This window comes from Archocentrus centrarchus, chromosome 5, assembly GCF_007364275.1.
Source record: "Archocentrus centrarchus isolate MPI-CPG fArcCen1 chromosome 5, fArcCen1, whole genome shotgun sequence".
Lineage (NCBI taxonomy): Eukaryota > Metazoa > Chordata > Actinopteri > Cichliformes > Cichlidae > Archocentrus > Archocentrus centrarchus.
In genome coordinates, this window is record NC_044350.1 from 30650888 (window position 1) to 30665852 (window position 14965).

Sequence of the window (14965 nt, forward strand, 5' to 3'; positions counted from 1 at the left end):
AGTGCGGTAGGCAACAAGACAGTTTCCTTAGTGGAATCAATAAATCAAATCATTTACTAAGCAGACGCCTTACAGCAAATCACCTTAACTATATGAAAGAGGATTTCTGACTACATCAACACCGAGGTCATTTCATGCACCTTCTCAGGAACGGATACTGTGTTTGCAGTTCATTTTACATTTCCAGTGATCAAGACTCCGGTACTGGACTCTCATGTATTCATGTATGTAGGAAGTGTAATCCGTGAATGTCAAGTATTGCATGTCATCTTTGCAAGATCAAAACAAAATTAAATAAAATGCACTCCCCGTAGCACAGAAGCATGCAGTTGCTATTATGGGCCAAGTTACGGCGTGAGCTGCCTCTTAATGTCCCTGTACTCCCACACAAGCATATTCAGCTATTCTGGCTGATTAGACCACTCCTCAAGTTGGAGGCAGTCAGACCTCTGCTTGGAATTATGTGAGGACTCCGTGTGCACATATCAGTACACGGAGTCCTCCCCCACATCTCAGAGCAAAGCTAACAGGCGAGGGAGGGAGCTGTCATTTATACAGTCATACACACCCACACAGTTCTAAGAAGTGTAATCAACAAAAAAAAAAAAAAAAAGCTGCAATGAACCTGTGGGCGTTCCATATGTGTGCAGGGCTTTAACAGGTGTCACAACACTTATACAATGAAGATGAATGGAATTGAATTTGTTCCACTCAAAGCAATAACAAAAACAAACACACCGGTCTTCACAGAAACACTGCCCCCATTTTGTAATCCGCATGCGCCTCACTGTCAGCGCCTGCATACATTTAGATTTACTTCACTTTAACAGAACCTACTGGAGGGAAGCCACGTCTAGTCTTCACTATGTAAAGTGTGTTAAGATAATATATGTTATGTATGAATAAAAGTAAACTGCAATGGAAGAAGGCTTGTTAAATTTACTTTACTGCATTATGAACTGCAGGCGAGGCTAATCTTAATGTACTGTACGCATCACTGTGAGTTTGGCAGTGCTGTGATTTCCCTCTAGAACTGTATCAGCGGCAGCACTTCATACCTGACATTACCACTTGTCACTGTGTGACATACCATCTGGCATCTAACTGTTATAACATCACAGTATCTCCCACTCAATGTCATGTTTGGATGAAGTGCAAGGATGACATTATCTCAGGCATAATGACATAGCAGTGATATACTTTCTCCGCCGCCCCTTAATGATTTTCCCCATGGTCTGATCGTAATCAAAGGCAACTTACCAGCTGGGTGACTCAGTAACTGGAACATCTGTCAAAAGGAGCAAAACAGCAACCATGAGATAAGTTATTCCAAAGAAAAGGAAACACACATGTAAAAAATCAGAAATGCAACTTTGCTACATGATCAAAGCCATTGTGACTCTGATGTAGTTATTATTTATTTACCACTCATAAACAGAACTTTACATAAGCTGACTTTGCATTAAGAATGTTAATATAATTCACGAGTATTACTAAAATCAGGCAACTGAGCAGGCTGTGTAAAACGTGGTTTGTATAGTTGTAGTGTGTTCCGACAGCATGTCTTATGTATAAAAATGGTGCCATTAAGCGAAGGCGATGATCGATCTCCTTTGGCTCCCTCCACATAAAGCTGTGTCATCTAAGTAAAGGAAGGATCTAAATTTTAGCTGTTCTCAGCCCTCGATTACATAAGACCTCCACTGCACACTATTATCGACGCCCAGAATTCCCCTACGCATCTCGCAGCCCACTTAGCGGATTACCACACATACACTTGCTAAAAAAGCTTTTTAATTAAGCACTAATCACTTCACTTTGTCCAACAGAACTTCTCCAAGACCTAAATCTCCCTCTTTATCTGAGCATGTAATTACCAGGGCCTATTTGGCAACATTAGCCAGGTAGTAAATATATCATACTTATATCTACATAAGTTCATCCAATTAAGAGGAAAGTTAACTCTGCTCTCTAATGCCTGTCTGCTTCAGGCAACAATTAAATCCTTTTACGCAGAGATTAAAGCCACGTACAACTGGTTGAAGTCACCCAGACTCTGTGTGGCTACAGAAAACTGATCAGATCACATTAAGTAAAGAAAATTTTTATTTCTAGCTCAGCTTACCTGAGACAAGCTATTATTCAGTGGCAAAGTAGTTAGCAGTTCCCTGTTATGCCCAGGGGCAGTTTAATGAAAGGCTGCACCATAAGTGGCTGAAGCATGTGGGGTTTCAGAGGTGGGAAATATCACAGGACAGTAACCTTCAGCGTTATTGATAAGAAAGTTCCATTTTATTCTATTTGTACTTTCAGTTGTACTTCCAATGTACTTTTAATAGTCTACTGTAGCCAGAATAGGTGGTCATTTTTGATTATTTGAAACCCCTGAACAACCACCCACACAGATGTTTTCACTTAAACTGATGACTTTATTCTACTTCATATTTCCACCTCACAACACTTGCGAGTTATTTGCTTAAAACCCTTTTTTTAGAGCAACAGACAGGAGGACATAAAGCTTTGAGTCCAAAGCTTTGTATGCTTATTAAATTGTATAGCATATCCACATCTGGAATTTTTTGACATGAGCAATATTAACAAAATATAACATAACATATTTATGAAGACTATAGCTCCATGATGTAGTGGTTTACACATTCATCTTACTTGCAAATTGTCCCTGGGAGAAACCAGTAGGAGAAACACTCAGTCTCCGGGGCAGATTATACACCAGACACCCAACTCCAGGAAGGGCGTCTGGTCTAAAATCTGCCAAATCAAACATGTGAATCCCTCTCCTGTGGTGACCTCTTGGGAAACAAAGGAGCAGCTGAAAGTATCGACCTACCTAGGCTAATACTCTGTATTTCAGTGAAGTTCTAAACTTCACTAAAGTACACAGAGTACTGAAATAGAATAGAGTTATATAAAACTGCAGATATCACTACTGTATACTTAAAGCTCCTAGGCAGGAAATAAACTGTGTGTTACAGTGTGTTTTTGTCTTCACTTAAGACTTATGTAATTTTATATACTTCGTTTTGGAATTCTTTGCATACTGAACACTTTCAGAAGTCCAATAAACAAAACAAAAAAATTGGGCTCGTCCGGGATTTGAACCCGGGACCTCTCGCACCCAAAGCGAGAATCATACCCCTAGACCAACGAGCCACACTGACCTCAGTGCAGCATTCCTTCTTTTCTAAATACAGCGCATGACATCAGCTAGTATCACTCACTACTTTCCACAACTCTCTGTACCCAGCCTTTTGATAGGTTAAAACACCATGTACCATCAAAGATTAACAGTTTGAAGTGTTTTATATGGCTGACCAGTATTGATGTTTCAATAATGTTATAATTAAGTATGCCAGCATTAGCTAGTATTGTCAGTAATTTAAAGAGATGCATTAGATTATGATTCATTTATTGTCAACGCCTACTAAGTTACTTTTTTTAGATATATATTTCTGCTGGTCTCTTGTAGTAAAAGAAAAAAACTGTTTATATCCGTTTGTTTACCTGTGTCCATTATAGAGGCTGTACCAACATTTCCAGCTTTACTGCGTACCCAATAAAGCTGCAGAAGCTGGGCTGTACATAGTGGGAAAGACAGCTTGCAACCGACAAAAAAAGAAGCAAAATAACTCCCATAAAGAACAGGTTTTCAGTTGCCTAGACAGTCACCGCTGAAGTTATATTCTGGTAGCTCACTGCTGTGGATTTGAGCACAGTCTGTTATTAAGCAGAGCTGGATCGTGCCTGCATGCTGCTGTGCCTCTGTGGCAAGCACCGGCCTGTTGGCTGGCTCTTTGTTGACAATGTCTGTTGAGTTCAGGAGTGGCAAACATGCGCACTGAGGCCAAAACCTGCCCGGCAAAAGATCCAGTTCGGCCCGCTGAATTGCTTAGATTAAGTTTGAACAAAAAAGGACATCCTTTCCTTTTGTGGTGATGCCAGTACTGCTACGCAGGTGTGAAAATATCAGGAAAACTAAAAGTAATTCTAGATCTAGGCAGAAAAATGCTGCTATTGTTTTGCGCCTCTCCGGTGGGAACCTGAAACTGTAATGTGAACGCAATGGCAGTAGACTGTCAGGCTGTTCATCATCTGTTTTGGAAATGGAAGACTCATTAATTCAGAAAATAATTTAATAGGAAATAGCCAAATACTTTCTGATGCCTGGGGAATTTTCAGGCAAGTTGCACAACGGCTGCTTTTCACTTGGTTTCAGGTTTTTGAAAGCTTGTTTTTTTTTTATTGCCTTTCTTAAATTAAAAAGAAAAGGAAGGAAGAAAAACATTGTGAAGGTTATTTTTTATATGTGTTATTATGCAGCAGTTTCCACTGAGAACAACTGGGACTGTATGTAGCCCATCAGCTAAAATGAGTTTGAAATCCCACGATCTTTTATGTGTTTGATGTGGGAGATCTTTGATAGAGTTTAGTAGTGGAAGATAAAATAAGGAGTAAATGCCTGTTCTTAAAAGGATTTCGGTTGAAACAGAATATTTGCAAATCCCCCAGCATTCAAAAATACTAAAAAAAAAGGTACATCTGTTTAGTATAAATAACTGTATAAAGAAGAATGCTGGCTTTCCTGCTCATAAATATAATAACCATAATTGCACAGCACCCAGTGTACACCTTAGATTGGACAATTACTCCTGCTGTAGAATTTATTCATTAGTTTACAAAATGAGCAACTTGTCAATCAAAAATCAAATTTACATGAGAAAACAGCTAAACTAAGTTTTATCATTTGTATTGGTTAACAACAAAAAAATCTAATGAGCATTAGTCTGCACTAGGACTGGGCGATATATCAAGTTTCTAAGAAATATTGATATATTTTCATACACGATATAAGATGAGACAATATCGTTTATATCGATATAATCGCGTTACAATCATACTTGTAGCTCCGCCAGTTCACCTTTCTCTTCTCCCAGTTTGTCTCTGCACAACTTTACACACCCCGCCTCTCTCCGCTTCACCCTACATCATGCAGGAAGCGACAGCATGCCAGTGTTGCCAACTTAGCAACTTTGTAGCTAGATTTAGTGGCTTTTCAGACCCCCCTGGTGACTTTTTTTTTCCCCTAAAAGCCACTTGCAACAAATGTAGCTACTTTTCCCGGCGACTTTTGGAAACCTGAAATCCTCCCCTGTCGCCGTGTTTTGTATACATACAGCCTTCGTACTACGTCTATTCGTCTATTCGTACGCTTTGGCATGACCTGGACCCCAAAGAGTCCCTGGCCATACCTCAACTAGCAGAAGGTGGGTTGTACCGCAAGTCACGTGATCTTAATAGCGGAAGTGGGTCTTGTTTGTGTGCTTGCAGACGCCGCATTGGGCCCGTTGCTGTGATAGGTCGGCACATATGTCTATGGATTTACTGTCTAGAGCCCTGCTGACTGAAGGATGGAATTGTCTTCATTCAGTCTGTTGACATGTTTTGTTATTTACAGAGTACTAGATGTAGAGGAGTGCACACAGGAGGAAGCACTTTCCAGTGAGGTAGACTTCACCAGACTCGCTTTTTAAAGAATAAGTCAGCCTTTTGCTCTGTATCTTTTCTTAATAGCACAGCTGTGAGTCTTTTTTTTATAGAGGAAAAAAAGCATTAATTTATTTGAGGAGCATTATTATTTAAATATGCCAATAGTTTATTTTTGCACAATTTCTCATGTACATCTACAGCTGAATGTTAATAAAAATGTCTGTGTGACATTTGGGACATGTAGCTTTGACTCAGAAGTGTATTTTTGTTTTGAGAAGAAAAAAATATTGAGATATATATCATATATCACCTTTCAGCTAAAAAATATTGAGTTATTACTTTTGGTCCATATCACCCAGCCCTAGTTTGCACAAAATATTACTCCTGAAAACTAGTTACCTGTAGTAGAAATTGAAGCCGGATCCTTGGTGACGATGCTGTCTGGTCCAGCAGAAGGTGAGGTTGTAGGAAGCTGCGCGCTGTCAGTAAATGTTTGTGATGCACCACCTGATGTCAAGTTGTCCCCATTTTTTGATGCTTGGACAGGTCTGACACACTCTGTCATGGCTTTACTGTCATCCTGAAGTTTATCTTCATCTGTACTGTCATCAAACTCAAACTCTTCCCCTTGCTCCTCATCATCATCCTCTTCATCCTCTTTCGGTAATTGCTGGGACATCATAGTAGACATGATCTCTGAAAAAGAGTGAAAAGGCTAGTGTAAAATATATTGAGTCCATGTAATCAGAAAAGATTTGAAAAAAAAAGGTTACTTAATGTACTGAATGACAGCATGATAAGACTTAATCTTGTCAAGGGATTCCAACTTTTCAAATATTTCTCCACTACAAACAGAAAGCAAAGAAAAGATGGTGGTTATAAGATTATCCTGTGTCTAATAATAAGCTGTGCCATCATACAACATTGTGCAGACATGAAATATGTTGTTTTAACTCCCAACACTACAGTTTATTACTAGGATAAAGGCAAAAAGGTAGGCTTGAAGGCTGGAATGCTGTCTTAACTTTGCAAACATACCAAAGCTGCTTAACAGCCACAAATAAGTTGGAGATAAAGATCTGTGTTGTACTAAACAACAGTGAACTAAAAATATGAACTTTTAACCCTCCACTGTTTTTAGAACCAAAGGTTCATCGGGACGAGAGTGCACTTTTCTTACAGCGATAACATCCGTATACTTTTTCAAAATGTTTGACTTCATGCTGAGAAAATGAAAAGGTACTGAACATAATTGTGCACATAATTATTAAATATTTTAGAAAAGTGGGGATTTTCTATGATGCACTAGTTCTGTTTAACCCATTTTAGTGTACCACTCCTGAGCCCGGCATCTGCTTTGCATTTTGATTAGCACCAAACTGCTTCCAGAGCTGGAACATTGTTGGGATTAGCGGGGCAGTTTGTCAGGGTGCTTTGGGAAAATGACAGCACGGAGCAGAGGCAGCTAAACGCAGGATCGCTGCACGGGAACACAGCCATGAAACATGTTGCTTGTGGACTGTAAAAATTATTGTTAGCAATTCTGTTTGACCTGGATACAAGGATAATGTCCGTTATGGCTCTCATTAGCTTTTACTGCTGGCTGACAGCTCAATTTGGATGATGTTTATTTGTGCTGTGCTTCTGGTTTAGTGATGACTTTCAATCCTAAATCAAATGTATTTGAAGAACAGGGTCACTAATTTTCATTTTGACACATAAATAACACACCAGTATGAACACTAAAATGTTTTTTCTTCTGTGCATATTCCTCTTCAGGTAATTAAGAGATTCCTAATGCACTAAATAAATGGATATGTTTTCCAGTTAGTGTTTGATTACACAGTTCCCTCTTTCCATTGTTGCTAAAAAGGAAGCACTGTTCTGGGAACACAGGAGAAATTCTGTAGAAGAAGAGAACAGACTCACTTAAGGAGATACCATCTTGATTCATCTGACTCACCTCATGTTAGTGTTAGATGAAGTTGATGCATTTTTGCACAGATTAAGAATGGTGATTTTGGAGGTGATCGGTAAGGAACAGAAGGCTGATTCAACTATCTAAAACTTGACTATAGTTTTAAGAAAACATTGCAAAATTGTAAATATGCTAATGTATTTAAATTAACACAGAATAATTTTATCAAGAAAACATCCCTTTTTTTCAGAAATGGTTTCACTGCTTGTTAACAGCTACATGCCACCACAGCCTTTGGCCTCTTTCACAGCCTCTGTACCACATACACAGTTTCTCCATTCGGCCCACTCGCTGGTCAAGTCAACAATGACTCTTTTGTGGATGGAAAACTTCTGTTCTGTCCTCAAAAGCATTGTTTCTACATTCGTCACTGTGGCACTGATTAATTCACTGGACGTTTGGGCTGTGCAGACTGTGGCTATCCAAATTTGTAAAAGAAAGGAGGATTTTTTTAAAAGAAAAAATGCCTAATTTTATAAAGAACAGAGAAAGAGCAGCAATATTACAGTATTTTGTTATATTGGTACATTTAGAAATCCCAACATTAGTACTTTTAATATCAAAAACAAACAAACAAAAAAAAAAAACACTCCCCTTTCTATTAAATTGATACTGAGATGCTGTATTGAGGTCATGTAATGTAGAGCACGGCATGAAAATGCCACCAGAGGGCAATCCCTATTGCTGGAACATTTAACTGAGCCTAGTTAGCCGTGAAATGTTGGAATGCAAGAATAAAAGTGTACCTAACAAAATGGAATGGAATGGAATGAAGCTACATGGACCATTTCAGAAAGTCGCAACTAAAAAGGGTAAAACTTCAAACTGGATCTCAGTTCAGCTCGATGGTGTATGATAGCATGCTGGAACAGGTCCCCATCAAGAATCTATAAAAAAGTCAAGGTGTCCTGGACTACTAATTTCATTATTAATACAATGCAAATTTAAATTTTGAAAAAGCAGCTACTCCAATGCCTGGCTGGGCACAGCCTGAAGAGGAGACATGGATCCGCCATCCTGTCGGCCCACCACCCGGAGGCGTCATAGGGGTTGGGTCCAGTGTGTGTCGTGCGTAGACCAAGGGCAGAGGCCCTGGCGGACCGATCTCCGGCTATCGAGGCTGGCTATCGGGACATGGAATGTCACCACTCTGGTGGCGAAGGAGCCTGAGCTAGTGCGTGAGGACAAGTGATACCAGCTAGATATAGTCTGGCTCACCTCAATGCAAGGCCTGGGCTCTGGAACCAGTCTCCTGGAGAGTGGGTGGACTCTGTTCCAGTCTGGAGTTGCCCTCGGCAAGAGGCAGCAAGCTGGGATGGGTATTCTTGTATCGACTCGGCTTGCTGCCTCTATGTTGGAGTTTTCACCGTTAGACGAGAGGGTTGCTTCACTGCACCGCGGGAGGAACGGCCTGCCTGATCTGAGGCTGTTGCTCAAAGGTAACCACAATATGGTTAGTGCCTGTCGTGGGAGTTTGCCCATCCAGTCTACATGTGTTTTGTGGACTTGGAGAGGGAATTCAACCGCATCCCTCGGGGTATCCTGTGGGGAGGTACTGCGGGAGTATGGGGTGTCTGGTCCGTTGCTGTGGGCCCTTCAGTCCCTGTCCAACCATAGTCATAACCATAGTCAGTATAAGTCAGGCTCGTTTCCTGTGGGTGCTGGACTCGGCCAGGGCTGCCCTTTCTCACCGATTCTGTTCATAATTTTTATGGACAGAATTTCTAGGCATAGCCAAGTGGCGGAAGGCTTCCACCTTGGTAGCCTCAGAATCTCATCTCTGCTTTTTTGCGGATGATGCGATCCTGTTGGCTTAATTGGGTTGTGACCGCCAGCTTTCTGAAACGGCATGCAGCAGAGTGTGAAGTAGCTGGCATGAGAATTAGCACCTATACGTCTGAGGCCATGGTGCAAGCATTAATAATCGTCTTTCAGCCACATTATGAACCAGTGTGCATTATAGTAACCCTAATTTGGTGCAGAAGTTGAGTAATGAAGTAACCGCACAGACAGTTGGGGTCACTGACTGTGAGCACAGAAACTCCTCAACACATTTCATAGTTTCAAGTGCGATCATGCTTCAAAACTACAGCCTCGTGAGCTGATGAATGACCTTTTTAGTTAAAAAGAGTCATGAGGAGTTCTTCCCAAAGTCTGAATTACATAGACCCATGTGTTCAAAAATCAGTGTCCTCCTAAGTCTTACTAAGTGATAGCTGAAGACAGACTAAGCTACTATTAACTGAATAATTTAACATGAGCTGGGTTGTTGCTGCAATAACTTATCAGCAATGGTGTTTAACTTTTTCATTATAGAACTGAATGACTTAATTTTACTCATAATTGTAAAAAGTATGTCAGTAGAATTCAACTTAGGGGACACGGTAACCCTTTTGGAGAGGCCTGGACCCCCCGGGGGTGCTGACGCTGCACACTACCATTCATTTTCTAGCTAAGAATATTGCCTCATCCGTCTTACGTTTCACTATGCTTGTTTACAACTAACAGGGGAAGGGGAGCTGTTGGGATACAGTGCATCGCTGACTGCAGCACCTGATGACATTATAATTAGTTTAACAGAGAAATATGTCTGATGCCAGCTATCCAAGTAGAAAAGTTTAATAATTTAGTCAGCCAGTACTGCATAGTGGTTCATTTTATTTATTTATCTAGGTTAATGAAAATATCATCACCTTCATCATACATTTATCAGACTGAAATATTAGAAGGGTAAAATTAAAAAAGTAAAAAAATAGACACCAGCCAAGCTCAATATTAAGTTTATTGGAAAGTTTCTGGCACTAAGCTTCCACAGATAAAAGCTTTGCTGACTGGAGAATCACTCTCAGTTGTTATACTATACACTTGGCTTGAGCAAACATATGAACGATACTGGAGATATTGATATTTATGAATTATTACAAGTCAACAGCATAGTCAACACATTCAGGACAGCATTAAACAAAGGCTCTGCTTGTGAATACTAATAGAAAACTGCAAGCCAGAATCTTTAACTTGAAATAACCCGCTCAGATTTAAAATGACAGGTAGTCTGAGCAAACTTTCTTTGAAAGAAAGCATTTGGACAAGCCATCAAACAGACTCAAGCTTAGAAAAATAAAGAGCCCCAGGAGTGGTGCTGTGTGAAAGCTATTCTTGTGGGGAAAATGAGATACATCACAGAATAGAGATGAAACCAACTCCTACACACCCTGTCCCTGACCTACATAGGGCTCCAAAAACTCCCTCGCTGTGCACCAAACGTGGTAATGAGACAAGGGACGTATGTGTAGAAGGGAACGTGAAATATCTGTATACTTTTACAGGTTATCCGTAGTGTGCCAGGGCACACATTTACAGTGTACCTTCTAGCTGAAACCTTCTGTTACTTTAAATGTGGCAGTACTTGGATTTGCAGATTTAGTAAAGTGTGCTGTTTTTGATTACTTAGTTAAATCTTGTGGGTACTTGGCATCCGATTTGTGTTGTGTGATTCCATCTCATCTCTCTATTGTTGTTTATTTAACAAAGTAGTAAGGGTATGCAATTTGCTTTAAAAATGAAATTGCAGGGTTTAAAAATAGAAAAAAAATACTTCTGCTGGGTTGCATACTCACTGCTGGACACTGATTTAGAGTTTGACCAAATGCATATATAGACAAAAGCAGAGAGCAGCAGCTGGTGATGACTGAATAAACAGCGTTGGAAAGATGTAACAGAGAGTCACTGAGACCACCACTACTTTAGGGGTTTCCTTTACACAAAGTGGCTCACAAACACTCAGCATACAATGAAAGACTAGCAGACCACTGACAAGAGCAAACAGTGCCAGGCAGAGATGAGTCCGCCGCTGGCACGCCTTCCTTCTTCATCTTTTCTTTAGCTTCCCGGTGGACTTCCTATCAGGAGATAGAAATGTGACTTGGCCAATTTAGTAACTGCAAACAGCTACTTGAGAACAAACGGAATATGTCTTTCTTTGGCTGTCAAAAGGCATAACAATTTGAGTGGGAGGCTGTTCACAGATGTTTGCGGATTTCATGGATTTGCTTAAACATAAACTTGCCCTACCAAAGACTTTGAACCCAGAAGAAGATAAGCCTTATTGCTTTATATTTTATGAATGTGAAATTCACAAGATGCCTGTGCCAAAAGCCATGTGGAATAAGATATCACACTCTAAACAAAATATGATAAGAGGGTTATCTTTACACATTCTAGATAGTTTATTCCTGCTTTCCCCCCTGAGCTGCTGTTATGTTGTCACTGCTCAGACATATAGGAACACATTATTCATTCAGGAACCACTCTGGCCTTCATACGTCCTCTGCTGTGCAGAGTCTCTTTGCTAATGTCAGTCCACAACAGCAGATTTACTGGTGATGTGACATTAATCAAGGACACAGGGGGACTAACCTCTACTTCCCCATATCCCATTTGTGTTCACAGCACAATAGTGGGCTAGACATGTGTGTCCATTACTGCAAAAACACTGAAAGATAATAATGTCCTGAATGTGTTGACCACGAGTAGGTTTGGCTTGATGCATGCTCAAACATCCAGGTAAGGAAAGTTGATCTTGTTCGTCTGGGCACAGCGTTTCGAGGAGGAGGAAACGCTACGTCGAAATGAACGGAATCAATTTTCTGGCAGGATTATTACTATTTTTTTTTTAAACCAAAAAGGTACATTTAAAAGTGATAAAATCAATATGTGCATATTTTCAGTGTATGTAAGTATAAAAATACCTCCCTTCTCTTTTATTTTCACCTACGGTTTTGAAAAGCCATTATTGTTGCAGTGTTTTACATTTAATCTGGGTGTCTGCTTATGCCTTGATGTATCTGTAATAATAATACATCACCAGGTGACAGACACATGTAGGAAAGGTTGCGTTCAGTAAGTGCTGCAGTCAACCATTAGAACTAAATGAAAGCAATAACTCAGAGGACTACAGGAATATTTTGATGAATATGTTATTCACCTTACATTTCAAATGTTAGAAAACAAAGGCCCTGACCACATCACTTGTGTCACATCTTTGTTCTGTGTCCATGCTATAAAATAAATGTGTCATTCAAGTATTTTGAATTACGATTAGTTGTGATGCACAGCTCAAAGAGGATGTTGAGGAACATCCAAAACCTATTTTGTCCAAATTCACATTCACATATCAGTCAAATCTGTAGAGACCTGTTGAATCAAGAAATCGCTTAAATAGAACCTGTCAGACAAAGTGAAGTAGGCTAAAAGGCCTCAACAAGCAACACATCGTGCCACAATCTAAAGAAATTCAAGAACAGATGAGAAACAAAGTGACTGAACTCTATCAGTCTGGAAAGTGTTACAAAATGATTTCGAAGGCTTTGGGACTCCAGGAATCAAAGTGAAAGCCACAAACAAAGCAGAAAACTTGGAACAGGGGTGAACCTCGCCTGCAGTAGCCAGTCTACCAAAATTACTCCAAGAGCACATCAACGATGCATCTAGGAGGTCAAAAAAGAACCCAAAACAACATCTAAAGCTCTGCGGGTCTCACTTGCCTCTGTTAAGGTCAGAGTTCACGATTCAACAACAAGAAAGAGACTGGGCAAAGCTGGCATCCATGGGAGATTTCCAAGGCAAAACCACTGCTGAACAAAGGCTCCTCTCACATTTGCCACAAAACATCTTGATGATGCACAAAACTTTTGGGAAAATATTCTGTGAACTGACGAGACAAAAACTGAAGTTTCTGGAAGGTTTGGGTCTCGTTACATTTGAGGTAAAACTAGCACAGCACTTCATAAAAAGAACATCATACCGACAGTTAAGCGTGGTGGTTGTGGTGTGATGATCTGGGGCTGCTTTGCTGCTTCAGGACCTGAAGAGAAGGTTTTGGAGCGGCCTAAACAAAGTCCAGATTTAAATCAGATTGAGATGATTTGGCATGAACATAAACAGGCCGTTCATGCTAGAAAACCCTCCAATGTGGCTGAATAAAAACAATTATACAAAGAAGACTGGGTCAAAATTCCTCCACAGTGATGTGTTAGGTTTAAGGGGCAATTACTATTTCCACATAGTGCCAGGTAGGTTTAAATATTTTTTGCCCTTAATAAATGAAATCATAATTTTAAATCTGCATTTTGTATTTACTCAGGTTATCTTTGTCTAATATTAAAATAAGTTAAGATGATCTGAAGCATGCAAATGTGAAAAACACGTAAAAAAAAAAGAAATCAGGCAGTGATCAAATACTTGTTCACAGTACCGTATTTGTAGATTCACTGTGATAATTGTTTCCAATGTCTATTGCACATAATCATCGAAAAAGAAATGCATTCCTAAATATCACCGTAGCAGTTGTCTGAAAGGGGAATTATCCAATAAAATCAAATACTGTACTCAACAAAAATCCTTGTGTGAATTGCTTTTCTGAGTTTGTATGATGTATGCTGGAGACTACAGACTAATATTGAAACATCCAAACTGCATCCAATAAAAACTCTTGAATGGCTTTCCTCTGAGTGCCAAATAGATGTCAGTCTCTTCTATCTGATCTCGCTCCAGGGCAACAGTGTAACAGTGAAAACAACAACTGGGACCACAGAACAATAGTTGCACAAACTCCACTTAGGTAAATCTAAAAAATTTCTTATGTAAACGATATCAAACAATTCAGTTTTTGATATGTGCAGTGACTAAGTTCTCAGGTTTCCGCAGTCTGCTCTTGCCTTTGGCGTTAAATCTGACATTGTGTTTGTTTGATGTTTGCTATTGTTCAGCTTAAAGTAACAAGGTAAACTTTCATTTTCAGTATCAAACAGGGGTGGCTGCTCTTTTGATGTGCCAGTCAAATCAGAGATCACATATGAAAATGTGCTCCCAAATGAAAGTCTTTGCGTATTCTTGAGAAATCTCAAGCATGTGTGCTTAGGACCCAGATATTAGGCAATGATTAAGAGTTACCAATATGGCTGGGTTGAGTTTTGCCTTGGACTCTTTTTACAGAAGAGTTTACAGCAAAGAAGACACATTTGGAAATCTGTGTTGCTGCTGTGGTACCTTAAATGTGTAATTCAATTCAATTCATTTAGAACTGCCCTCCCACAAGATCTGAGACTAAAACAATAATCAATACTTTAGAGGTCAAGATGTCCTGATCTTTGGTTTCTAGTGTTTGTTACATTCCAAACTCATTGATCCCTATGCTTGCATAATTTTGAGGTTTTCAGACTTTAAAGAAGGGTAAATACTGAGATGCTTAAGGTGAAGCTGCTTTATGGGGTGAAAGGAATAGGTGCATACCACTGTTTGGAACAGGACAGCAAGTTAATGATTTTACTTGAGCCTGATGTGTTGGCATTTTAGTCAAGACAGTCAGCAGTTGCAGATAGTATAACATAGTTCATGGAGGGCATAATTTCAAAATGTATAGCCACAATATTGCTGCTGCTTAACTTAAAGACAATTGTTTCCACACACACACACATCAGTCAA

General features: G+C 39.8%; 1 protein-coding gene and 1 non-coding gene across 3 annotated transcripts in view; both read right to left on the reverse strand.

Moving 5' to 3' along the window:
- Positions 1–14965, reverse strand: part of arhgef10la (Rho guanine nucleotide exchange factor (GEF) 10-like a) — a 122524-nt gene that overhangs the window by 103932 nt on the left and 3627 nt on the right. For both annotated transcript variants that reach the window (XM_030730455.1, XM_030730454.1), the window contains exons 2-3: positions 5905–6201; positions 1261–1288 (exon numbers count right to left, since the gene is read on the reverse strand). In XM_030730455.1, the coding sequence (XP_030586315.1) occupies positions 1261–1288; positions 5905–6196 (320 nt within the window). In that variant the 5' untranslated portion in view covers positions 6197–6201. The remainder of the gene's footprint in view (positions 1–1260; positions 1289–5904; positions 6202–14965) is intronic.
- On the reverse strand, positions 3100–3171 carry trnap-ugg (transfer RNA proline (anticodon UGG)). The gene has a single exon. It is a non-coding gene; the product is annotated as a tRNA-Pro (tRNA).